This window comes from Enhydra lutris, unplaced genomic scaffold (genome assembly GCF_002288905.1).
Source record: "Enhydra lutris kenyoni isolate GAN:26980312 unplaced genomic scaffold, ASM228890v2 scaffoldscaffold17, whole genome shotgun sequence".
In the NCBI taxonomy this organism is placed as follows: domain Eukaryota; kingdom Metazoa; phylum Chordata; class Mammalia; order Carnivora; family Mustelidae; genus Enhydra; species Enhydra lutris.
In genome coordinates, this window is record NW_019154101.1 from 2,845,527 (window position 1) to 2,873,438 (window position 27,912).

At 47.4% G+C, this 27,912-nt stretch overlaps 1 protein-coding gene across 2 annotated transcripts in view; it reads left to right on the forward strand.

Moving 5' to 3' along the window:
* Positions 1-27,617, forward strand: part of LOC111147701 (chloride intracellular channel 5) — a 154,205-nt gene extending 126,588 nt beyond the window's left edge. For both annotated transcript variants that reach the window (XM_022503934.1, XM_022503935.1), the window contains exons 5-6: positions 20,293-20,477; positions 27,328-27,617. In XM_022503934.1, coding sequence (XP_022359642.1) covers positions 20,293-20,477; positions 27,328-27,495 — 353 coding nt within the window. In that variant the 3' untranslated portion in view covers positions 27,496-27,617. The remainder of the gene's footprint in view (positions 1-20,292; positions 20,478-27,327) is intronic.
* The last annotated feature ends 295 nt before the right edge of the window (positions 27,618-27,912 follow it).

Here is a 27,912-nt window from a genome sequence, read left to right on the forward strand (position 1 = left end):
TGGGGACACCAGGCAAGTTACTGCAATTCTCAGTGGGGTTCAAGTTTCTTCATCTGTAAAGTGGGGGCAGTAAATGTCCGTACCTTGTAGGTGTGCCAGGAACAGTGCCGGCACTGGGTTCAGATATCAGCTCTTTTTTCATTCTGTTCAGTTAGTCAGCATACAGTTCAACATTAGCTTTTGATGCAGTGTTCAGTGATTCATGAGTTGCATGTAACATAATATACTGAATACCATCATCATCATCATCATCATCATTTTTTTTTTTTTAAAGACAAATGTCAGCTCTTGTTCTGTGCTGTTATCCAGAGGCAAACAGGTATACCTCAGCAGAGAGGTCTGGGGTAAAAGTGTAGTTTGAGGGGGTATATATACATATACACATATATAGTATGTATATATATAGTACAGTCCATGAGTGACAGGAAGGGAGCACTAGGGACAGCATGAAGGTTCACCCACACTTATGGGAGAGCAGTGAGAGAGAGGTCAGGGAGGAAGGTTAAGAAGGATTGGCCAGGGAGTGAAGAAGAAAGCTGGGAAAGGCAGAAGACAGGGAAGATCCTGAAGCTGAGGGAGGAACGTTTGTTTTGTTTTTAAGAGTGATCTGTGGTACAGAATGCTATGGAAAGGATTATGGGAGGCTTTGTGCTGTGCACAGCTCCCTGGAAGGGTCCTTGGGCGTCCTTCTCTGATGGCAGCCTCTCACCTGCAGCAGCCCATTCCTCAGATCCTACACGGCAAGTGGGAGTCCAGGCTGGCCAGAGAAGCAGGGCCCTTCTCCCTTGGGGAGGTGAGGGGGTGTAGGCACAGGAGGAGACGGCTCTGAGTGGGATCAAGAGCCCACTGGGAGGCAGTACTTGTGGCCCTGAGAAGGGACATCCCTGCGCGTGCAGAGAGCAGCACTACGCGTGGGTTTGGCTGTGGGAGTCCCCGCTCTGAGCCCCTGCAAAGGTACTTTTTCCATCCAACAGGATGGCTACCTAGCCTCCTGGGTGCAGTAGTGAAGGTTTGCAGCTGAAGGATCATGGGATGGCGCCAGCTTTGTCCATCCTGCCTTTGGCGCATCTGGTAACACAGGGGCAGTCAGCAGTCAGCTCTGTCCCCACCCCGGTCTGCTGTCTGCCCTGCTGCTTGGCTCAGAGGCAGAATCCGGCGGTGGCATGGCCTCTACCTTCAGCGGCGTGTGGGCCTCCAGCTCTCACATCACATCCTCCATCTTTTTCCAAAAGTGTTGCTGTCTGGCCCTGCGGCATTCACCCTCCTCTGAGATGCCATCGTGGCGCATGGAGCTCCCCTGGCCAGAGACTCCACAGCTCTGGCTCTCCTGGCTCCCGTGCCCCACACTGGCTCCCGCTCCGGGCCGCTGGGACGACCCTGCTCCTCCGCTCCAGCCCTTCGTTTGCGGGTTTCCACCCACGCCCTCCTTACACATGTCTTCCCTACTCTGTCTTCTCTATGGCGATCTGGGCTTTTCTCTCTGCGTACCCACCTTACACTGTGCATGTGTAACCCTCAAAATGCTGTTTGAACAGACTGAAAATCTCTGCCAAACCCCTTGGCTTTTAAGAAATTCATTTTAGCTGCTGACACTAGTCCGGCTGAAGGATACTCTATTTTACTTGATTTTTCACAGTATCTCTTTTTTCCGTATGCTTCAATCCTATTCAGTCTACAAATTTCTCTCGGGTTTTGAACATAGGGCATGTGCTGGGTGATTAACAAAGGGGTCTAACCTGAATCTTTAGTTCTCTGTTACTCACTATGTTTCAAGTCCCTTTTACATTTCTTCCAGCCCCATTCCGTTTCCCCAGATACACTTAACATTCCTGCCCAGGATCATTACCGTGTGGTTGTCGGTATTATTTTCCCATTTTCTTTTTGCTTGGAGAGGGAGTGGACATACATATGCACGTAGACTAAGGCAACATCCCTGTGTTTCTCCTGTTCCGTTCACACCTGCACTTGCTGCCATTGCCATCCTTGTGCACATGATGGCTTCCGAGGGACTCTCTTTCCTTACCTCCCACGGTGTGTAAAAAGCCCCCCTCAGGCACTTTTATCTCACCCATACATCATGTGAATCCTTATGGCTTTCCCTAGTTACAAAACACACATACATGTCAGGCTGCTGGTACCCCGTGTTTCTAAGCCGAATGATTTTTTTTTTCCCAGTTTGGATGGTTTTGGTGTTTCAAGGCTTCCTTGGAATCCCTTTGTCTCTTCTTTCTTCAAGTGCAGCATTCTCTTGTATTTTTGCCTTTGTGTTCTTCTGCCTAATGGGCATTTTTATTTTCAAATGTATCCTCACTCCGCTCGCTCCAGAAAGGCTTGATAACTGCTCTGAGGGGCACGTGATGCACAACCACGCAACATACACGAGAACGGGGTGCGAAAGGAAAGCCAGTGCTGCACACAGACGCAGACCACAAATTTGGCACTAAACCTTCTAGCACGCGAAGCCCAAAGGGACCCTCTGGTCAGCTACAGTTTGGTTCTCCCCATAGACAAAAACATACCGACCTCCCAGAAGAGGAACTAGTATTACCGATCTGGGGCTGGAGTCCTGGTACAGAGGAGCTGCTATTTTCATTGGCTTTGGCCTTTGCCTTGTGTGATTTCCCTTCTCCTTGTCTGTAGACTCCAGGCCACTGACTTCACGCTCCTGTGACTTCTGTCCTCTTTCCCTGCAGGTGCCTACTTCACCTTTCCCCTCCCCCCACCCTGGTCAGATAAATATTTCAGACTTTTCTTGACTTGTACCCCTTTTCCCCCCAAAATGCATTTTTTTTCTTTTTTCTCTCCATGTATCTTAAGGGCCCTCAGAGCCCCCTGCAGCTTTAGGCCTATTCCACCAGCTCTCCTCCTGCTTTTTGTCATTTCCAAGACTCAGATCAGCCCGCCCACCCATGTCTGTTTTCACCATGAGGCTCAGGCACCTGAGTGGGCTGCCTTTGCAAAGATGTGTCCCTCTCCATTTATGGACGACTTGTGCTATCCTACCATACCCTTCCTAAAGTGTTTGTCCTAATAAAATACTTCTACCTTCCTAAATAAAGCCCTAAAAGCCTTCCTTGGGTACTGAAGGTATGCTGGGACACAGTGCTGTGTGTTTAGTGTAAAGTCCCACACCACAGACTGAGCTGTCTCTCTAGCTTTTGCCCTTCCTTAGTTAGAAGTGTTGCGCCTGTATTTTCCAAACTGAAGATCAGATGTCTAACAAATTGCTTTCATTGAAAATAATCCAATTATAAGAAATTGGTACTATCCCAGAAAATCCAGGACACATGTCCCCAAATGAAAAGCACCTGGTTGGGGCTTAGCCCTCTGCTCCCCCTTCTCACCAACCCAAATCCAAACCCGGCAGCCACCACAGGGGGAAGGAGAGTCTATCATGGTTCTTACCACCTCCTGACCCCAGATCCTTTGCTGAAACACATGCTCCTTAGCCACGAAGCTCGCTGAGCAATCCTGATTCTGTTTGCAAACAAAGGCCAGGGTTTCCTCCTTCCTGAGACTCACATCAGTGGCTTCCCATCCTGAGACCTGGAAACACGGAGTGGACTCTGTGGGCTTATTCTGAGAATATTTGCAATCACAGCCACATATCAGGAAGAGGACTCTTGGAATGTTCTAGAAACCTCAGTGAGCTCATCTCATCATTGCGATGATCATTCTCACTTGATGGACGTGTCATTAAAGGATGACACTGCACATATTAACACAATATCAGTTACTCCCATCCTGTCCCTCTCTCTTCCCCTCATCTTCCCCCAGAGCCCTCATCTATTCTATGGTAGCATGACCAAGCCATATGCACCTGCTGTCCTTGCTCCTTTCTGCACTCAGGCCTGAATCTTCAAACTGTCCTGACTTCTCTCTTCTAAAAGGTGCCCCTGCAGTGAGCCATACTCCTGGCTAACGCTGATGGGAAAAGATTCTGTCTATAGCCCTGGCCATCTTTCTTTCCGCGCCACATGCCCAGTGTTTTGTGCCCACACGAGTTCATTCCTGCCCTTCCACCTCGCAGCACATTCCAGCAGATGGGCTCCTCCGGCCCCTTGATCTGTGTGCACCTCCCTGTCCCAGTGGTCGAGTACCTGCTTCCTAGCTATACCCCTCACTCCCTTCTAGTAAACAAGTAAACAAGTAAACAAGGCCAACCCCACTTGATGTATGGAATTTGAGGCTCATGGGCTTCATCCCAATACTAAGAAGTTTAGTTAAATCTGTACAATGGGCTGCCGACAAAAGAAGTGAGTGTCCCATCACTGAAGGGGCACAGAAAGAGGCTGGACCTATGGAGGTAGGAACTGCCTGATCTCAAGTGTCATCTCATTATTTAATTATCAGTAAAAAACAAAAGATGCTTTCAGAGAAACAAAAATCCTTTTATTTCAACTATAACATGTTGATTGTGAGAAACAGCCTGATTTCAGAGATGTCAAGTATGAAAAAATTAAACATGAGAGGTAGATGATTCCCATAAACTTTCCCAAATGGAACATTCTGTAATTTGCTAGAAGCTCTGCCATGGAGCATCAGATCCTCCTTACGCTTGGCCTTGAGTGATGCCTTTGGAAAGAAAGTGAATTGAGGTCAGCATTACTTTCAGATCCCTCTAGGCTGTCTGTCCTAACTCCATATTGGCTGAAGGGCAGCTGTGTCCCTGTCTCTCATGCCTGGAAACACACAACACCTGTCTCATAGGTTAGGGATTGGCAAGCATTTACTTCCTTCCTTTCTTCCTTCCTTTCAGATTTTATTTATTTATTTGAGAAAAAGTGAGAGCAGGAGCAGGGGGAGGGACAGAGGGAGAGAGACAAGCAGATTCCCCGCTGAGCAGTGTAAGAGCCCACTGAGGGCTCGATGCAGGACTTGATGTGGGACTCCTCGATCCCAGGACCCTGAGATCATCACCTGAGCCAAAGGCAGACACTTAATTGATTGAGCCATCCAGTCTCCCCGCTTCCAAACATTTTCTATAAAGGGTCAGATAAATATTTTAGACTTTTCGGACCACAGAGGTTGTCCCACCTGCTCAGCGCACTGTTGGAAATATAAGGGAACCACAGACAACATACAAGCAAGGGAGTGTGGCTGTGTTCCCATATGGCTTCACTTACGGACACCCACCATTTGAATTTCACATTCTTTCCAGGAGTCATGAAATAGTCTTCTGAATTTTTTCACCCATCCCCAAATGTAAAAACCATTCTTAGCTTGAGGGCAGTGCGAAACGACCAGTGGGCTGCATTTGGCCCTTGGACAATAATTTGCTGACCATTGTCTCAGGACATCTCAGACTCTAAGAGCAAGTTTCTTAATTTCTAGACCTCTCAGCCTCCTCCTCTGTAATAGGGAGATTCTAACAGTGTTCTTTCTTTTAGCCTTGTCATGTTAATAACATGAATGAATGCAGTAAAGCCCTGAGGACAGTTCCTGGCACACCATAGGCACCAATATGGGTTAGCTATTGCTACTTTGCTGCTGCTAATTTCATAAATCCTCCCCCAAATTCCCTGGTGTCGGCCCTCCGCCCTGGGTGGCCCGGCTCTCATTGAATGTAGTGGCATGTGCTGCCCTCTTCTGGCAGCGGGAGGGATCTGCGCTAGAGGGGGCTGATCTGTTCAGCTTGGAGAGGCCTGTGGATTTTCAAGCATCCTCTTCATAGGAGAACAAGTTATACCCAAGTTTTGGCTGGGGCTTCAAGAAGAGGCCACATCTTCCTTGGGGACTCAAAGCCATCTTCCATTCTCTGTCCCCCACACCCAGGGTGGGGCACATCCAACAGGCTCGATGGATCTCCTGAGAGGCCGCTGGCTACCTGCTAACCAGATGCCCTCATTGCTTCTCTCTCCCTTCCCTCTTCCCCTTCCACCACCTCCAGTCTTTACTGTTACGAACTTCCTGGACCTAAAATAGGAAGGTGTTTGACAGGATTCAAAGCGGCTGGGGAGGGCCGTTAGCCCAGAACCAACAAGCCCCCTACTATCAAAGGTCTTCTCCCAAAACGTCTGGAATGCGGACCGCTGTTGGGGTGGTGAGAGCGAGGAGGAGCGAAGCGGAAAGTTTTTCCGGATCTCCCAGGATGTGGCGAGCCGTGTTTAAAAGAGAGTGGATATTTATTATCCCAAGCCACTTCAATCACGAGGTGATTATTTCCTCCTCCTCTTCCTCCCTCCCAGCCCTCCGCCCCATGTTCTGGTGGTGGGCCCAGTCTGAAGGCCGCGGCCTCTCCAGGGGGTTGGGCATGGCCCCACCTCTCATTCAGCCCCCCATTCTGGGGGGAGAGCTCAGGCGATATGAAAAAGGTAGGAATGTGAGCTCTAATGACTCCGCTGAGGCATAGAACCCAGCGAGGTGGCCGTGGGATTCCAGGTCTATCCTGTCAGAAACACTGACCTGTTCTTTTGGAGAAAGACAGCTGTGTCCCAACTCAGGACAACTGGTTACCCGGACAAAGTCCTCAGCCCGAGCGGTTATCATGGTGGAGGCTCCTGGGTGGTCCCCGGACCACCGCAGTGGTAAGGATAACGAGGTGACTGTCTTGCCACTTCCTCATAAAGCAGCCATTGCTGTCTCATTTCAAAAACGCCTCTGGTCATAAAGGAACCCTTCAGGCTGCCTTCCTTGGCCACCCCTGCGTGCAAAGAGCCAACTCAGGATATTTTGTTTGTTTGTTTGTTGGGTTAAAGTTTTGCTTTGATTAGCATTCTTACAAGGAAAAACAAATAACCTAGGCTCAGTGGGACCCACCTCCGAGGCTTGGCGCGTCCTGTACCCACGCGCCCCCTCCCAGGCAGCGGGTCCTTGAGGCTGGGAGCAAGAGGGAGGGGAAGGGCTGACTATTTCCTTCTGGCACCTCCCAGGAGTTGCCCAGGGGATTCCTCTAGAGGGCCTTTGATTTGGTTCATTATTGAGGCGGATGCCGGCAATTTCTAATTTAACAAATTTCGCTTCTGAACCGAATCTTTGGAGGGCGGTTGGTGGTGGCATGGCACACTGACTGGGGCCAGGGCCGGGGGGGGGGGGGGGGACGGTCCTGCATGGGTGGGCGCATTCATTAGTGGAAGGAGCCGGTGTTAGCTGTGTGGGCTCCCCGGCTGGAGTAGAGCAGAGACCACCAACACCATTCCATGTGGTGGAATTTCCCGCTGTCTGACCAGAACGAGTTCGCCTGGCCTGGCCTGGCCTCACATCAAGGCCTGGGGAATAAAGGAACATTAAATGACTCATTTGAACCCTAGTTAAATGCTCTTTCACCCCTGGCTACCGTTACCTCATTCTGTGTACTCGACACCTCTTGTCTTTGTGCAGGCTACACATGGGAGCTAAATATGTTTCTCTCTCTCCACACACGCACATGCACACACACACACAGCTCTTGTGTGTTCTGATATTTCTAGGTACCAGCCAAGGCCATTCAACAGCTCCTGAAATAAATGGCATGTACCCATTCATCTGAAAACATGTGCTTACATGTGGAGTTGATGAGATGTCGTGGTGAGACACGACATGGGCCTCACATCTTCAGTATTAAGCATGATGGTGTTTAGACCACAGAAGGGCAGTCGTGTGTGCGTGAGTCTGTTTATACTCCATCATGTGCATGTGGGTCAGGAGAACTGTAGTTGGTGACACGGGATCTGTGCTTAGAACTCCTCATCTATGATTAGCACATAGCTCTGAGGGAAAATTCTCTCTTGTCTTAACTCTTGGTGGAGAGTGGGTCTGGGCAAAGTAGCATGTAGAATGAGTTTTGCCATTTTGGGGATGACAAGATATGAAATCCAGGTGGTGTCCCAAACCTTCTATCGAAAACATTGAGACACCTCAATGATAAACACTCTTTGTCAAGTTCAACATTGTCCCATCCAGGCAGGATGGACCACGGTCTCTCCATGTCTCACAGGAGAGGTTGGCACATGGAGCGATTGTTCAGAAGACGTGAGGGAGCCATGATGGTCATAGGACAAACCAGGCATTTCTCAGCTTTCAAACTCTTTTGCTACAAACTAAGTAATGGGAATTGAAACCGGGGCTAACCCACTCTGGTATTTGGAATTATGTTCTACGACTGGAACTGTCTCTCAGCTGAGAACCTATAATACTTTCATAGCCTCTGTTATAGTAAATGGAGCCTCATGGTGGAAAAAAAAAGAGTTTTTTTTCTGTACCACATATAAAACCAATCAATAAGAACAATTAGAACAGTTCTCTCATGAAGACTGTCAGTGTGGTGGTGGTAGCGGTGTTTGCTTAAGTGGTATTTTTCTTATCATCCTCATTTTTATAAAATGCATTCAAGGAACATTGAACGTAGTGTTAGAGGTGGAATTTCACCAAGAATCAGAAGTAAAGACACAGAAAACCAAATACTTGTGTTCTTCCAGCCAGAAGTCAGAGGTCAGACTATTCTTCTAGAAAGCCCCGGTCAAAGAAGCATTTAATGATCCGTGTCATAGTAAGAAATATATTTCTCTGCGCCCAGAACCCCTCCCATTCCTGAATATTCTAGAGAAGGGGGTTGAACCACATAATTCCTTTGTGTTGAGCTCTGACTCTGATGATCACGTGCCCATTGGTGTTTGCAATGACAATTACCCACGTTTGGCTTCTGTTTGGGGGACCTCAAAGGCAGGTTTTATTCAACACTTGGCCCACGTCTCACCCGGTCTTGGTCTCACCTGTGTCACCTGGCATAGAGATGCCAGGTTGCTAATGACCTATACTCGTTTGGCTCTGATGAACCCCCAGGAGGGCATACCAGGCCAAACAAATGATTTCCCTTCATCCATCCCTGAGAGACCAAATGTTATCATTACATGAAGAAAGGGAACCATTATAGGCCCTTTAATGAAATAAAGCCAGTTGCATAAGCCTATAGAGACTCATAGAATTACATTTTAGGGGCCCTCACTTTTCCTCAAACCCCATTAAAGAGCTCATTCTTTCAATAAACACTTATTTAGTACCAAGCACTATGCAAGGTGCTAGAATAATAATGGAATAAAGAAATATTGACAATGTCTATGTGAATTGGCAAAGGTTGTGTTTGGCCGCATGTCATAGAAACCTGATTACAGATGCTAAAGCAAATATTGATTATATTTTCCTTAGCAAAAACTTAGGCAGCATTTTACTATGTGCCATGCCCTGTCCTAAGCACCCTTTGTAAATGTTCACTTCTTAATAGGAGTTTGCTTTTCTCACATAACAAGTCCAGAGAGTAGAGAGGTCTGGGTGGTTGTAGTTGCTCAAACAGTCATGGGTCTAGATCCTTAGAGCACGAACCCTCTGTCTTTAATGTGTGACTTTCATCCTCATGTCACAAGATAGATACTCCGCTTCCAGACGTTAAGTCTGAGTTCTAGGCAAGGGCAGCTGTGTCTGTCTTTTCTCTCCCAAAAGCCATGAATTTCCATGAATTTCCACTTCTATCTTATTGGTCATACCAGGCATTTGGTCTTCTCTAGTAAAGTCTGGGAAGAGAAGCGTTTTTAACTGGGACATTACCACTCTGAGGAAATCTGGGTTCTTTCAGTAACAAAGAAGGCGAGCATGAATATTTGCATATAACTCACTTTCAGCTAAAGGTGATTAAAAAAAAAAAGAGAGAGAGAGAGACTACAGTGAAAATAGCTGATCTAGCCATGCCGAAAAAAGCCATAGTATTTCAAATTCTCCTTTGGGGTTGACCAACTCTGAATCATTTCCCCACGTTGATTTTAAGAAATAGAAGAATAGGGGTGCCTGGGTGACTCGGTTGGTTGAGCATCTGACTCTTGGTTTCAGCTGAGGTCATGATCTCAGGGCCCTGGGATGGAGCCCCATGAACGGCTCTGTGCTCAGTGGGGAGTCTGCTTGAGAGTCTCTCCCTCTGCCTCTCTCCCCTTCCCGGCTCTCTCTTTGTCTTTCTCAAATAAATAAATCTTTAAAAAAAAAAAAAAAAGAAAGAAAGAAATAGAAGTATAAAATTGTACCCTTACGGGTGCCTGGGTGGCTCAGTGGGTTAAGCCTCTGCCTTTAGCTCAGGTCATGATCTCAGGGTCCTGGGATGGAGCCCTGCATGGGGCTCTCTCATCAGCAGGGAGCCTGCTTCCCCCTGTCTCTCTGCCTGCCTCTCTGCCTAGTTGTGATCTCTCTCTGTGTCAAGTACATAAATAAAATCTTTAGAAAAAATTGTACCCTTAATCTGCAACACTCTGACTTCAAACTTTAGAAGATGCAAGCCATGTGATTAAGGCACCCAGCAGAGAGCTTCTCCTCCGAGACCATAATCCATGTGGAGGCAAGTATGGGCACCCAGAGGGCTGCCCTGAGCAAGGGGGGTGGAGGGTCTAATTGTGGCGTATTGGGGGACTTCTGCAAAAGTACCCCTCGACCCCCACCCCTGTGGAACTTACCCCTTAAGGTCGCCGCGTTGCATGACTAGGAGGAACAAGGCTCACTCAGGTGGGACTGTGGTTACGACAGCAGAGTCAGAGTGAAAGGACCAGCTGAATATTCAAGAAAACACTGCCTAACTCATCTGGGGTGACTTCCTCAGGGTAGAGGACAAGTCAAGCATAATATTTATCCAGCAGACTTTTTTCTTGCAACTCTAGGAACTTACTAGCTCTTTTGCATGCTGTTGATGTATTTTCTACATCACGCAGCATCCTGCCTTGCACAGAAGAACGGCTCACTGCGTGGCAGACGTAGTTCTAAGCCTCCAAAAGGCATCGTTCATGGCTACCCTACAAGGTGTGCTTTGTGAGGATCTCTGTTTTGCAGAGGAGGAAACTGAGGCACAAGAGGTTAAGCAGCCTGCCCAAGCTCATAGGTGGCCAAGCCAGGATCCCCACGCAGGCAGCTAGTCCCATCGTCTGTGCACCTGACCTCTATACAGGATACATTGAAATAATCCATTATTTAAAAGGCATGTGGTGCTGAGTTTTTATTTTTTTATTTTTTTTTTTTTTAAAGATTTTGTTTATTTATTTGACAGAGAGATCACAAGTAGGGAGAGAGGCAGGCAGAGAGAGAGGAGGAAGCAGGCTCCCTGCCGAGCAGAGAGCCCGATGCGGGGCTCGATCCCAGGACTCTGAGATCATGACCTGAGCCGAAGGCAGCGGCTTAACCCACTGAGCCACCCAGGCGCCCCGGTGCTGAGTTTTTAAACAAGAGTAGGCGGGTCATTTAGAAAACTGTGATCCAGTCAGTCCATAAACCATGGAAGAACTGCCATCTGTGTTTCCCAAATATACTGCACAATCTCAGCTTCGTTTGGGGAGTCTTCACTCAGCAGCCATGGGAGGCCAGGGACACCGAAGCCGGCCCACCCACCGTGGGTGCGGGACAGAGACGCATTAACAAAGGAAAGCATGGGCAGCCAGGTGAGAGTTCACAGGACAGGCCCAGAACAATGGACACCAGTAATCATTCAGATTTAGAGCTGTGGTGGCCGCGTTCTAAATTTGTCAATGGCTATTATAGAAAAGATGTAGGCATTTGAGGATGAACAGGACAAAATGTGGTTAAATCACTTCAGCCTGAGTGTTTGGTGGGAGTGAGCCCTGAGAAAGAAAGTGTCTAGGTTCAAACGCTGGACAGAGGACGCAGAAAATATCTCCCTTGGCTATGTTCATTCCGGGTGTTTGAACACGAAGACTGAGCCTAGTCTATGGCTTAAAAATAACCTGTTACAAAGTAACCATAAAAATCTCACAGTTTTCAGCCTGATTCAGTCGGCTACATAAACTACAACCAGCATTAATAGCTCCAGTCAGCATTTATGTCGTTCTTTCTATTAGCACAATGGTTTTTACAACCATTTATGAGTTTCTGGAAAGCCTAATAGAAAACACACATACATGTTTTTTACACGTTGGCCGTGGAAGATGCCGTTTGCGTCGGGCGAAGACCGGCCAGGCCAGGAGGGGTCGCCGCCGCCCCGCGGCTGAGATCTGGGCAGGCGTCCCTAACCGGGAACACAGTCTCTGCGGGTTCCCCACCCCGCCTCCCGGCTAGCCACGCCCTCCCTGGCCCCTTTCTGCTGCTTGCTCTTTCCACTGCCCGGCTCCAGTCAGGGTCTGTCTTTCTCCGTCTCTCTCTCCTCCTGTCGATAAGTTATCACTGGGGGAGCTCACAGGGTACAAGGTGTGTGTACAAGAGGAAGCCTAAATTTGAAGACATACGTGATCATCTTTCTTCTTGAATTCACTGTGGCTTTCAGATTTAGAAAATTATCGGAATCTGGAAGTAGCTATATTATGCATACCTCCCTTCATACTTTAAGAAAAAACATCTTATGAAAGGCATGCCAAGGTTGTCCTAAATTCTTTACCATGCTGGTATGTTAAACACAGCCAAATGATTGCCAAAGATGTGTCTTTAAAAAAAAAATATATATATATATATATATAAAATATATGTGTGTGTACATATATATATACACACATACATATATATTTTTCAATGCACGTGCTTTTATATACACATACATATATGTACAAATATATACACATATATGTATATATAACATCTGCCTATATATAACATATATGTATATGTTCACACACACACACACACACACACACACACACACAGTTTCTTTGTTGTTGGGAGTCATACTTTCCAACATGAGGTAACAGCAGGTTGATCTGTGTTGATTCTACACGACGATCCCCTATTGGGCTTGGGGAAGAAGCTCTACAGAGGATCTGTTTCTTCTTCAAGGAAAAATCCCTGACTACCTTAGAAATATCTCAGTGAAGTATAGACCCATTCGCTTGGTGAATCTCTCCACCAAAGCGGGGTAAGGGGCTTCCCACAGTGTCCTATATTCCAGTCTACCATAGTTGTAAGACCTGAATCCTACCTTCTTACTGGAAAGAACCATGGGAGTTTGTCATTGAATTCACCCCCCAGTCAAGGCTGAGATCTTTTCTAGAACAAACAAATAATACCCATGGCAGCAAGAGCTACACCATCCTGCCAAGCTCAGCTGAGGCCGCAAGAGGGAACAGTAGGGAACCTGTTGAAGTTGCCATTGCATTTTGCCTTCTCCTAAACCACTGTTTGTCTTCCCACCTTTCCTGTTTTCACCAGTGCCTAGAAACGGAGGCCTGGGAATGGCTTCCCACACGGGAGCCCCTGGATCTTTCACAGCTAGAGTCCTTCTGACAATGTCCTCTGGCTGTGAGGCCAAGACTGGTGTTCTTGGTCTCATGCCAAAGGTGGACATGAATTCTCCAAACTATCAGACCAAGAAAGTTTGACACACTCCCATAGCTTGGAGAGAGCAATGCCGAATCCAAAAGAGATGATTTCAGGCAATTTGGGATCGCAGGCATGTTGGGAATGCAAGAGTGCATGCTCTGTTCCGAGCTGTCCAGGATTCTCCTTGCACCTGGGAAGCTCCCGGATGCTCGGAGAAGCTTCACCTCAGACACCCGGCTTCATTCTTTCCTTCCCTCACGTCCTCTTGTAAACTGAAGTTCGTAATTGTCAGAGCTAATTTTCTGTTAAGTCCCTCTATGTACCAGAGTCTGCAGAAGATGTTTGACAGCAACCTGTGAACCACCGTAACCAGTGCAGGATTCGGCCTCAGATCTCTTGAAAAGCAGAGTGGATGTGCCACTCTGTGACTGTGCCTCTGATCATAAGACCTGTCAGGGAAGCCTAGTGCAGGGCTATGTGACACCCCAACCCAGGATCTCTGTCCCCTTCCCTGTTGATACCTGTGAGGGGTTAACATAACCAGAGGGCCAAGGCACAGGAAGATAGGGTGCACCACACCTGAAACAAAGCTTCGTTCCCATCTTCTACAAACCTGCTGCCATTTCTCCCTCTGTGGTTGAAGGACTGGGCATAGATAATGCTTCGTGTCACAAAAGGACCATGCAGATCAGCTGCCACTTACCTGCTGTGTGTTCCAGAAGGGTCACTGTGGGTCTGAGGGTATGAAGCCCAGTTCCCCATCTGCTAATAATTTTGCCTTTACGTGGTCAACCATTTGTCCTTATGTAGTTCAACTATAGTTGGGCTATATTTTCTGTCTTTAAGGACTTTTGCAACAGAGAAAAGCCACATGACTCCAACTCCTTAAACTTGAGAGATGAATGTAGAGCTTTATGGAAGGTTTCTTATGGGGGAGGGATTTACATTGCCCAGCACAAAGCCAAAGGTCCCCTCCCCTATCCCACCTTAGAACATCTTTGTCTCTCCTTAAAATGGTCCTTGTTATGAGAGCATTTATGTTTCTGTCCACCTGACCTACATCTCCTCTTCTCCTACCCCTATAATTCTCCTGAGCCTTATGGCTGCTCCAGCCTCTTCCTCTTTCTTGGATCTTTGGCCCTTGGGCATCTGTGTAAAGCAATATGTCCTCTCTGTTTCTGAAGAAAGGCTTCTTCCTCCAGAAAGATGAGAGAGAGATGATATTACATTCTTCTTATTTGATTTTTTGTTGTTGTTCCCATCACATTATTATTCATGTTTAAAACTATCAGATGTCAACCAGGTGTGGCCATCTTTGTATTTTCTCTCTAAGACTATGTGATGACCAGAGAAATCTCCATTGTGGCCTCCCTCAAACCACAGTTATGCTTTTTTTTTTTTGGTTATATTGACATGATCTCGAAGGAGATGAAAAGGAAAAGCTTCCTCCAGTCCTCCAGGTATTTGTCAATATTTAGATATTTCTTTCTTCATAGAAAACACTCATGTGAATTTCTCTCTTTTCATGAGACATTCTACTGTCACACAGACAATGTGACAGCGTTGGCCTTGAGTAGAGGCGAAGTTAGTATTTGTTGCTGAGAAATGATGTGAAGGGTCCCGGTAGGCTCTCTACTCAGAGCTAACGCCTTCCAGACCCAATGACGGTCACTGAGAGTGCCAAGAATTCCAACTAAAATCAAACCATTAGCAGAAGAACACAAATATTTTATCGAATTAGCTGGAAGGTAAGGGATGAGGCTTGGTGTCCTAATAGCCACACTCTTGTTAGATAAATAAGGGCCTGTGAGAAAGGTCTATAGCATGGAAGGAAGACGGAAGACTGAGCAGACTCCCCAAGAGCCATGGGTCAGTTCTTAGCACCGAGAGATGGCTTTGCAGAGTAAAAGAAATTTAAGTTTTGGGCTTATTTATTCATTTATTTATTTTTATTTTTATTTATTTTTTAAAAAGATTTTATTTATTTATTTGACAGAGAGTGACAGCAAGAGAGGGAATATAAGCAGGGGGAGTGGGATAACAGTCCTGGTTTTCTTCCTTATTTGGATAATAAGGCTAATATTTTGAAAATACTTTCTCTTTGTCTTTCTTGAGTACATGATTCTGATCTGTCCTAAGCATCCATCAGCCCCATGACAGGTAAGAATTCTGTAGAAGGAATTCTAACAAAGCAAAAAGAGCATTCACTATTTAGTTGCTGATTCAAAGTAGCATTTTCAACAAGATAGTAGCCTCACAGGCCAAGCTATTGTCTTAAAATGCTCTAAATTCCTTTATCTCTCAGTTTTAGCACATCAAGAACCATGCCTAGAGGACTCAGCTCATAGAAAAGAAATAGTCTTTAGGTCTGTGCTGTGGGCCAGGGAGGCTTGCTGGTCTGTGGTTGATGGACTATTTGACCTAGGAAAATAAAAAGGAAAGTGTACCCCTCCTGGCCCAGGGGACTTGGGGATGAAGGAGAAGAGACAGGTAGAAGGGTCAGGGAAACAGAGATGCATCTGGGAAACCCCCTGTGGCCCTTTGCCTGGGTATCTTTCCAGGGCTTTGGAGGGAGCCAAACAGCCTACCTCTGACCACTACCCTAGGGTCAATACCCCTGTGCTTACTCTGGAAGGAAGTGGAAGTTTTCCTGAGAAGAAGTAACTGAGAAGAGACATAGGACCCGTGGAAGCTTCCCAAAGCCTTCCACCCACTAGATCTCAGTACCCTTATCTCCCCAAGGCCATGAGGTCACAGCAATCCCCCCTTCCCATTTACTCAGTGAGAAGAGCAGAGGAGATGGAGACTTTATGAGAAACTGAGCATTTTTATGCAAAAGCGACCAAGAATTCTCTAGAGGACTATTTATGACATCAGACTAAGTTGTAACCCAGAACTTACTAAAATAAAGTTGTCTTTCTCCCATCACCCAGGGGTTGGGGCTCATAAGGAAGACAACAGCAGTTAAAAACAGAACCAGTGTACATCCGGGGAACTGTTAGCTTGCCCATGCATCTGTGCCCTGAAAAAGTCCAAGACTCAATGTCTTTATCTGTTAAATGGATATAAATAATAATTCCCATCTCAGTAACTTCACTGTGTACTTAAATGATAGGTTGTGTAAACATCCCCAGCCTACTTGAGAAATTCAGTTAGTATATTTCTTGTTGGTGCTGGATCTGAGCATGTGAGAGACACAGTGGGACGGAAGGTCCTTGGCCTGGGGCCAGCTCCCCATAGCCACAATTGTCTTCTCCATGGGAGAGTTGAAGAGATGCCTGTCCAGGCTGCAGCTGGTGGTCGGAGGTGGCCCCCTGGTTCTTACCTCTCTCTCTCTGCAAGTTCACGTGCCAGAGAGAAAACACACGTGAGGAGCTGAGGTGCGGGACCCTGGGCCCACAGAGCTGCTCCTGTCCTTCCAAAGAGCGCCTTTGACATCTGTTCCGCTCTGTGTGAATTCTGAGCCCCAGAGAGTCTGCGTGGCTGCTTGCTGAGACCCCTGCTGCACAAAGAATGCCAGCAAAGCAGGGCTGAGCCGTGCTTGCAAGAGCTTGTTGGAGGCTGAGCCAGAGTCTTGGCTCTCTGGTCCTCATTCAGCCTCCATGCCCTGGTAAGAGTATATTATTTTCTTAGCTCAAATTGCCGTTTCCAAGTCATTATTTCTCTACGATGAGAAAACAATATTGGTTCTTATGTAATATCAGCCTCAATGAATCTGGAAGTGATCACGGAATGGGTGGATTTTTTTTCCTCCTTAAAAAGGAGAAAAATAAATTTGAGATTGTTTGCATATGGCTGAGAATATTTATGAACTATTCCCCTTGTTTCCTCATCACATATTTTACCCGGTGCATTTGCGTGTGGTACAGAATAAATCTTCACGGGAAGGGCGGGTGGAGAGAGGGGCAGGAAGCAGTTAAAGGACAGAGGGAGCCGTCAAGGGCCTGGGGCGTTGCTGCTCCCGGCTCTTAGGGTCCCCTGGCCTCAGGCTTGCTGGGATCTGAGGGTTACCCTAACCTGCTGCTCAGAGGAAATCTTACAGAGGGAAGGTTTCAAATGTGAAAACTAAGGGGATTAACATCTCCTTGTCCCTCTGGTTTCTTTCACAACCTCCTCACTCTTACCAGAGCAGAAAGTTCAACAATAGTGATTTCGTGACCTGGGTGCTGTCAGCCAAAAGAGATAATTAAATTCTATGCATGCCAGATCAAACCAGGGTCAGAGGAAGAAGTTGGCAGGTAGGAAGGAAAAGAACTGGCAGAGGACGTGTTGGTGCTGGCATCTGTTAGTCGAGAAGAATGGCCGTGTGTTAGCACAGACGTGTTGTGTCTGTCCTCTCCCCCCAACCACCCCCCCCACCACGGCCATGTCTCTCACACAGCGCGTCACCAAGAATGATCCAGACAGAGCATAAGGGACAGGCTGGCTGGACGTTACATCAGGATGGGAGGCAAGGCTCTGGGCTGTTGATTATCCTCTCTGGAGACTGGGCCTCAGAACTGGAGCATCTGAGAACCATTCAATGCTGCCCCGCGGGTTTTTGAGGAATATAACTGATGGAGAGTATGGGGTCAGGGACAGAGAGCAGACAGCTGTCACATTTGGTCCTGCAGTAGCAAAAGCAATCATAAAGACGTCTTAATATGGGGCAGGCGTGGTAGGAGGTACTTTTCCCTGCATAATCTGAATCAGGCCTCACCATGGCCTCAGGAAGATTAGGATCTTCATCTCACAGTTGAGATGAGAAAACTGAAACCCAGTGACATTGAGGAGCTTGCCCAAGGTCACACTTCGTTGTAAGTTCCAGGATCAGGGACGTTCCCAAGATCTGTGAGGTCTGAAGCCAATAGAATAAATATAAATAGGGAATTTAAAAAAATCTAGTTCAAGGCTTTGGAAGGGGCCCATGGGATGAAGGAAACAAAGCTCAGACTTGAGCGGTGTCACAACAAATCCATCCTGGGCAGGGTTGAAATTTAAGCACACGCTTTGCTCCAGGCCGTGCAGCCCCTTCCCTGCTGCCTCTCCTCCTCTTCTCTCTCTACCAACTACTTGCTTCACATTCCTGATCAAAAATGCACAGACTCCAGCAATGACGGTGATACACAGAGGACATCCTCAGCACACACCCCCTTGGTATGTCACATGGATGTCATAGCTACGGTGTACGGTGACAACCATGCCCACTGCCACACTTTATCCTTGCACCTCAAGAGCTCAAGGAGACACAGTTGAGATGTATCCAGAACTGTTCTCCCAAGGAACTCCAGTTGCTCTTCTAGGCCTCTTACCAAATGTCACGATCGTTCCCGCACTGGGGGATTTGGGCACAGACTCACGCAATGGCCTGCTCGGGTCTCCAGCGGGCATTTTGTAATTACAAGCAGCAATATTTCATTTTCCTTCATCATCCGTCTCGTCCCTTGGATTGATATCCGTTGGTCTGATTTCAACAGGCACTCTATTTGATTTTTCCTTTCTCCATTATAATCAAGATTTTGTCATAAGCGCCATAACTGGAAGGGGTGGAGGGATTGAAGAAAGCAAAGAAACCCAATATAGATCACAAGCGCTTTGGTGGGGGTGGGAGTGGGGAGCATAATAACCATTGTCCCGCACCCGCCTCTACCATTGTTCTTGAGGCTTGCGATCCCGTCCTAGTCTAGACAATTACTAAGGAGAATACAAGCATTTTTCCCAGCCCTGTTCCCTCTCTTCTCCCAAACGGGAAACTCAAAGCAGATGATGAAGTACAAGTTCAAATGCCACACCAGGGAGAAGGAAGTATTGAGAAACTACGTCCAACCTCCAGCCTGTTTTCAAACATTCCAGTAAGTGTTCAATTGATTTATCTTGGGCTGGTGTTGTTTCATTGTCTCAAACAAAGGCCGTCTATGAAAAGACCAACTTGGGTTATGGGAGGAGGCTAACAGAAGGCACATTTGGGAAAAAGTAAATAAGAGTCCCATCCTTTGGGCTTTTCCCGCAGGGGCAGCATCCCTCTTTCATCTGCCAGAATTAACATCAGGACTGATTCCTATTACCTCCACATCATACTCTACACCAGAGTCTGGGGAAAAGAAAAAAAAAAAACAAACCCAGCCTTGGGGATGGGGTGATGATACAGGTGCAGTGGCCGGGGACCCGACCTGCCATCTCCTCCATTGGTGTCCTTGGAGCTCGGGTGGTCAGGGTTCTGTGTCTGGAATTGACTGTGAGATTTTCGACAGATTGGTTCCAAGTGACGGACTGGTTCTACTCTTGCATCTAAATGAATTATGGATGGGAAATTATTGGGGCAAGACTGTAAGTCTTCTGCCACATTGTCATCCTTTGGATGTGCATTCTCTGAACTATGTCCATGACTGGTTTCCATGCATCTGTGTCGGTACATTCATGGTGGAGCTCTCTGCCTGGTGGGCCAGCCCTTCCATTTTGGACATCTCTGATGTTTAGAACAACCTTCTTCAGATTACACGAAGTATTACCCTTCTGGTATCCATTGGCCCTGTAAGGGCAACACGAAGCAGGGAGGCTTACTTTGCTATGTTGTATCTTCCTGGAAGCCTTGTCCCCTCCCCTTCTTATGCTGGTCGGTTGGTGCTTCCATAGTTAATGCTCCCACAAAGTCTGGCACTTATCTCTGTCCTAGGATTTCTAAGCAATTATTTACTAAGTGAATAGCCCTTTCTTTCTGCATTATTATGGGGGTTAATTGTGGAATATTGGCAAAATATCGAGAAGCAAAATAGAAAACGAAAATTGACTCTTATTGTATCTATTGGAGATAAGCACTCTAAAAACTTTGCTATGTATCCTAATGGTTGCATTTCTATATTTATGGTTTTTTTATTTTAAAGGATTAGTTAGTGTTTACTGTTTGGTTAAGGTTTGCCTTTTCCAGACCACTTGACACTCTTCTGCTGCATTGTATTAGTGGCTTGCAGGTGTTCTACAGTGTGTGGGAACTGGCTGTGTGATGGGGGGCACAGAATTCAAGATAGGCTCCTTTACTCTGAAGACCACTAGTTGTTTCCAGCGGCAGGAAGGTTGACTGAGGAGTCTTCTTCTGCTGTTTCATGCCAGCCCTTGAGAGAGGCCTGACCAAGGCGCTGAAGAAACTGGACGATTACCTGAACAACCCTCTCCCAGAGGAGATCGACGCCAACACTTGCGGAGACGAAGACAAGAGGTCCCGACGCAAATTCCTAGATGGAGACGAGCTGACCCTGGCCGACTGCAATCTGTTGCCCAAACTCCATGTGGTCAAGGTAAGACGGCTCTGTCTGCAGGTTGCTTGCCATATCCAACTCCATCAGAGGTCCACATCACCTGCATGGATGAGTCAAGGACAGTGCCACCTGCTGGTCCAGAGCCTGGGCTCTGAAGTCACAGGAATAGGAATCCAAAGTCAGCCTTCACTGCTTGCTGGCTGTATAGACTCTCCCGGCTTCCATAAAATAGGCATGTATTACTTACTTCTTAGTCTTAGTTTTACTTCTTGGCTGGGAGAAGAAATACGGTATGACAGTGCCTGGCATATTATAAAGGCTCAATACATAGTAGTTGCTATTGTCGTAGCCCGTGTGGTTACACATACATTTATATGTGTATGCATATGTTTATAGATAGATATATAGAGCGCCTCTTCCTTGCCTCTGCCTCAAAGCTTTCCACTGGCCATACCCCCACATTTCTGTGAGGTTGCTTCATATGCAAGCCTTCTCATTCCCTCTAGTAACTCCCTAGGGCAGGCGTGTATCCTCTTCCTCATCTATCAGTTGAAGAGGTGGAGGCTGCAAGAAAGTGACGTCATTTTCTTGCCATGGTTGTCCTCCCTGATCAATGTTGACATGCAATGTAATCCTGTCCTACAAGAATTCTAGGATCTGAGAGTTGGAAAGAAGGGAATTCCAAGGTCTACCTAAACTGTCCCCCACCCGCACTGGACCACTTTCTGCATGTCTGTGACAGATTTCCATGTAGCTGTCGCTGCACGCTCCCTGCCGAGCGAGTCAGCCCTATCATTTTGGATGACTCTGATCGTTAAAACATCCTTCCTTTTTTTTTTTTTTTTTAAAGGAGGTGGCAAGGAGAGGGGAGGGGAGAGATAGAATCTCAAGCAGGCTCCATGCCCAGTGTGCAGCCTGATGTAGGGCTCCGTCTTACAAACTGTAGGTCATGACATGAGCCGAAATCAAGAGTCAGATGCTTAACCGACTGAGCCACCCAGACGCCTCTAAAAACATCCTTTCTTATATTGAGCCAAACAGCTTCCCTTCTTCCCTTTGTTCTCTGGAGCAGCACAGAACAGGGCTGCTCTGTTTCACCCCATTCAAAGACAACAGTCGTGCCCTGATGTTCATTCTCTAAACTATTGCTTCTTCTTACATCCTTTCCTGGCCCTCACCAGCCTAGAGAAACACACAGTGGGACCATATCACTAGACTGTTCTAGTATATACTTTTATACACACTTCTATGTCTCAGTCAGACATATGACTGATTACATTATATCATATAATATAGAGACCGCAAGCTCTGTGGAGACAGTGGCTTCTCCAAGCACGATGGTGGGCACAAGGTAGCCCTTTCATAAATATTCATTGATTGACCATTCAAGCACCTCACCTGTGTCTTTATCATACCATTTTCCTTCTGCCCTTCCCTAAGAAGAATCAGATTCAATCATTCATCAGCTGGATATCTGCCTATCGTTTTCCTGCTGAAGTCCTGAGCTAGAAATGTGGGCTTCCCTCTAATCAGAGCACAACCAGCTTGAATTGAAATCTGACCTGTGCAAGCCCCAGTGTTCCCGCAGGACTTGGTCGGAGCTGAAGATTGGGTGGGAATCACTCGGGCCATTACTGATGGGCTGGGAAAATGCAGTCTGTTAATATGAAGACACTTTGGGTCTGGGGCCAAGTCAATGGTTACTTGTAAGTCCAGCCAAGCTCCACGTTTCTGAAGTTCTTAATGACTGCATGCCCCACCACACCCCCGGAAACATCTTTTATTCTCTTTTCCTGAGGAACGAGTGGCACCATCAGGGATGGTATAATTCTAGTTCAGTCACAGTGTGTCAGTGTGACGTATTGGAAAGATCCCCATTCAGAAAGTCACGAGACCCACGTCCTGGCTGGGTATCTGCCACCCACCAACAGCATGAGCTGGGGCAAGCCACTGACTCTTTCTGGAATTCATTTTTCTCATGCTTAAATGAAGAGACATGAAGTATAGTCCTTCTAGCTTCTTTTTTCTCTCTTCCTTTCCTCCTTCTTTCTTCTGTCTTACTTAAACTTATACTGACTACCCACTCAAGAATTTCCTGTCGAATAAGGTAAACAAATGGACCCCCCAAGGCCCTGTGCTTCATCCCCTGACTCCTCCAGTCCCCCCCCCCCAGCCCTAAACAACGACGCTCCGCCCGTGTCCTTGGATGGAGTTCAGTGAGTTCCTCACTTGGAGGAACTGGGGATCAGAGGGAGGATGGCCTGCGAGGGGACAAAGGCCGGGCCTCGCCTTCTGTCTCCTTGGATTTCTGCTGATCCAACTTATCAGATCCCAGAGACCTGGCAAACCCCCGTCCTGCAGAAAGAGTGAAAGGGGAGCCAAGTCAGGCCTCCAGTTTGGCTCCTGAGGCCAAAACCTAATCTGGGCTGTGGGAGCTAACTGTTTTCATATGAAAGAGCAAATTCAGACCATGAACATGGACGTTCCTGTGAACGTCAGAGCCCCTGTGCTCATTCTTGCCCGCCCTCCCTCTCGCACTCTCGCGCTCTCTGCCTCTCTTGCCTGGCTCTCATTCAGGTTCATCTTCATTCTCCCTGAGAGCCTGATTTGAACTCTCACTGTCTGGCTCCCTTCTAGTCCTCATCCCCTCAAAGCAAGCCAACATGTGAGGAAAGAGAGCCAAGAGACGTGGCCAAGGCTCAGGGCGTGCAGATCCGGGCAGGGAGGGGAATGGCAGGCCTTCTGGAGGGGCCCCTGGGACCTGTGCCTAGCACAGGGACCCGCTTTAGCCCCTGAAGCAAACAGCAAAGGAGACATAAGCACAAGTATATACCCATACATCGCCCTTCTGCTGTTTTAAATCTCACAGTGCATCCTTTAAAGAGGAAAACAAATCCCAGCATGGAGAGACTTGAGGCCACTCCATCTGTCCGTTTGTGACCCGCCGCTCCTGCATGGTCTTGCTCCTTAGCCATGACAGCTTCTTCTCAAAGGCTCTTGGACAAACCCAAGGGACCCTCATCCTGCAGTGAACAGTGGGAGGGGTCAAGGAGGACTGGCAATGGGTGTTGTCTCCAGCATTTGCTCATGGCCAGTGCTCTGCCAGAGACTCAGATGCCATCCCCTTTGCTTCTTAGTCACACCTAAGCTGGACAACGTTGTGAGGATGGCTTTTTGGTGACCAGCCCGAACTAGTTCTCTTAACAGAGAGAATTTAATAGAAGCAGTAAGTACTGAAGAACTAGGAAGGCAAAATATACCACAAAGTTCTAATTGAGTGAGGCGGCTGCGACCGTAGGGCAGGGGAGGCAAACGGAAGAGATCGGAATGATCTAAACGTGGAAACTTCGATGAGGGGCCCTTGCCAAGTCAACCTTGGACCTCTGAGGTGGGGCATGCTGAGCTGCTGCTGGGGGCTAATTTGAGGGGATGACCCCCATCCCCTGCTGTGGGGTCACTGTTGTGTGCTGGCCTCTCTCAGCTAGGGTGAGGACACTGGTTCCACTAGTGGTGGCAGAAGGAGAAAACTGGACTCAGCTGTTGCTACTGAGGCAAAGGAGAGTCTGATGGGAACAGGATGGCCAGGACAGAAAGGGGCGGCCCTTCTCCCTCCTCCAGTTTTGCAGACTCTCTTTCTCTCTCTAGCGCCCCCTCTTGGCAGTGCCTAATGGGAAGTCCCTGGCTGAACAGCTGTGATTTGCAGATTCCCCGCCCATGTGTCCCAGCGTCCCAAAGAAACAGACACGAGGGTGGATTGGAGATAAGCAACGACCGCTGGATAAGCGGCGCACACAAGGGATTCCGAGTACAGCCCTACCTTTCTCATTGGTACAGGGCTGGGCGGCCACGTAGAGAGAGAGAGAGGAAGGACTGTCATGGGAGCATCAGGCCCAGCAGAAGGTGTAGAGGCAATGATATTGTAATATAATGTAATGATATTGATATTGTAATAGCGTCCTTTGGTGACAGATGGGAGCCACACGGCTGATGAGCACAGCCGAGCATATAGACTTGTCCAATCACTATGTGTGCACCTGAAACTGACGTGACATTAGGTGTCAACTATCCCCAAATAAAACGAGGAAAGCAAGGACTGTAATAAACATTAGTGATTACTCAAAAGATACCGGTTGAATTAATTCATTTCCTGTGTCATCTTGTGGAACCCATGTAGGCACTTGGCAGGTTCAGTCTGCTTGTTGTTAAGGATCTTCAGGCTCTAAAATTAGGTGAGTTTCTTACATTTGACTCTAGATGCACTTTGATTTAGGACACCTGAAGATAGTAAAGATGCAATACAGCCGTTTATTGAATCCTTACTTATCTAACTTCTCTTTGCCTTACTTTCCTCATCTCTATAATGGGAATACAATACCCTCTTCCTTATGGAGTTATTTGGAAGTTTAAGAGGATTGCACAGTGCTCAGAACAGCCTGGAGCAGAGCACATAGTAAATCAATGCTTGTTAGTGTCACTACTCTTATAAACAGTGCTACTGAGGGGCGCCTGGGTGGCTCAGTCAGTTAAGCATCTGCCTTCAGCTCATGTCATGATCCCAGGGTCCTGGGATGGAGTCCTGCATTGTCACTGGGGTTCCCTACTCAGCGGGGAGCCTGCTTTTCCCCCCTCCACCCCCCTCCCCTGGCTGTTCTCTCTCTCTTGCTCGCTCTTTTTCTCTCTCACTCAAGTAAATAAAATAGTAAAAAAAAAATTTACAAAAGCCTTAGTGTTGAGCAGGCAGTATAGAAATGAAGAAGCTGAGTTTCTGCCCTTATACTGCTCACAAACTAGGGAAGAGAGAGAGAAAGGATACTAAAACAGTAATTGCAATTCAGAATAGAATAGAGCTGACTATTGGGACAGAATTTCCAAACTGATGCAGGAGAATGGAGGGGGAAAATGCATGCTCCTTGGGAATGTGGTCAAACCGATGAGGCTGAGCTTTTCACACAATAGGGTCATCATTGTGTTCACTCAGCACAGCTTTCCAGGGAACCCTGACCATCACTGGCACCAAAATGAAGATGAAAGCCCAGCGCAGCTGAACTCCAGGGTTCTCTGAATGGGAGGATCCCAGGGCCAGCAGTCTGAAGACCTCTCTAAAAAGAAAATAAGGAAAGGAGGCAGAAGTCAGGGACACCTGTGTGGCTCAGTTGGTTAAGCCATGGCCTTTGGTTCGGGGCATGATCCCAGGGTCCTGGGATCGAGCCCCACATCGGGCTCCTCGCTCAGCAGGGAGCCTGCTTCTCTCTCTGCCTCTGCCTGACACTCTTCCTTCTTGTGCTCCCTTTCTCTTTCTGATAAATAAATAAAATCTTAAAAAAAAAAAAAAGTCAGAAGTCAGTGCCTTAGGAGAGAGATTACTCTTTGCTATTCCCACCCCTGCCCCTAGAGGCCTAGAAGCAAGAGGAGCTGATGTGCAGACCCCAATGTACAGTTACAATAAAGGAGCCCCGTTAAAAAGTACTCAGAATTTCCAGCCAGTGACAGCAGAGCCTGGAACCAAACATAAGCCCTTCTGAGTTTGAGGCCCCATGTAAAGACAAAGGTCACCCTCTCTGCATGCAAATGGGCAAAAGATGGGTCTCAGGGAATTATAATAGGAGATAATGTTTCTTGAGCACTCAGGATGAGCCAGCCATCCCTCTAAGCATTTTGTGTGTATTAATTTTATGTGTATTAATCTGTTCCTCCAAGGTAGGTCTTATTATGACCTTCATTTTAGAGATAAAGAAATTGGGGCTCAAGGAGGCTAAGTAGCTAGTCCAAGGTCACACAGCTGCTAAGTGGTGGAGTAAAATGGCAGATTCAGTCCGTGGGGCTCCAGAGCCCATGTTCTTAACTGCTATGCTACTGTTTCAGCACAAACAGCACCTCCCCAGAACGCCCAGCCATAGCCCCCATGTGTGCAAACTATGAAGAGAAGTCACGATTTGTTCACTCCCGCAGCGTACATGGAACCTGCATGTACATTCCAACATCTAACTTCCTTTTTATGCTTTTTGTTCTCCCCTATGAATAAGGGTGCTTAGGTAAAAAAAAGTGGATGAGGAGATAAAATTTATAATTCTATCAGTCAGCCATAACCACTGGTAACATATTGGTATAGATACTTCTAGTCTCTGCGCATATTTCTCCAAATGCATTATACTGCACTTTAAAAAAATTTATTTATTACTTTTTTGCACTGCACTTGAAACTTAGCAATCTTTTTTTTTAAATGATTTTCCTTATTTATTTGAGATAGAATTTGATAGATTTATTTGAGCAGAGGGCGGAGGATGACTCCCGACTGAGCAGGGACCCCAATGGGCCGCTGGATCCCAGGACCCTGGGACCATGACCTGAGCCGAAGGCAGATGCTTAACCCACTGAGCCACCCAGGCATCCACTTAATGATCTAAAAGAGTCTTCCAGATGGCTGAAACTTCCTTTGCAGCATCATTTCTAAAGGCTCTCCAGCACGGCATTGTATTTACCTATGATAATGCATTAATTCATGTACCTATTGCTGGACATTTCTTTTTTCTGTCATTTTCTCCACTCTTGCATTTTTTACTCTTGATCCCATGATCACAGATAGGTAGCTAATCTTTCCGATGATTTCCCAAGGCAAGTCCCTCAAACAAGAATGAGTAGGTCAAAGGGAAAATTATATTTACTTATGAAATAAATAAGATTAGAGAAGATGGAAAGAAGGCAGTTCCGCCTGCCACCTTGCACGATACACATTTTGCTTCGGGGTGGTGGGGCGTGATGCACGCAGGGTCTCTACCCCCCACTCCCACCCCCCGCCCCCCAACATGCACACCCGGTCCCACCACTAACTCCTTCTCCCGGGTTTGTCTCCTGCCTTCACGCCATCTCGGTCCTGCTGTCTGTATTGTAGATTGTGGCCAAGAAGTACCGAAACTATGACTTCCCGGCCGAGATGACGGGCCTGTGGCGGTACCTGAAGAACGCCTATGCGCGGGATGAGTTCACCAACACCTGCGCTGCTGACCAGGAGATCGAGTCTGCCTATGCCGACGTCGCCAAGCGCCTCAGCCGGTCCTGAGCTCGGCCGCCTCGCCCTGCCACTGGTAGCACAAGGACTCTGCTTCTCCCAAACCAACTCCAGCCTCACTGACTCCCCTTCCGCATTGCCTCGGGAAACATCGTTTGGTCGCCGGTCACCTCTTGCTGGCCCCATGGACTCTAGCCAGCTGTCTCTTAGGAAGGTCCTAGCCGACCCCATCTGATCCCACCAGCATCTGCAGGCAGCAGTGATAGACACCCTCAAGCTCTCAGCCTTTGGGCCTGGTCCGGCTTTCAGTGTGTTTGGGGTCAGCCCTGGAGAACCTGCCTAGGGGACTGTCCCTGGCCCCTCTGCCAATACCAGATTCGCTGCTTGGCTGCGGTAGCAACATGCAACCCTGTGTCTCCTTCCCCCTCCTTGTTGGTAACTCCTTGGCCAAGGACAGATGCCATCAAA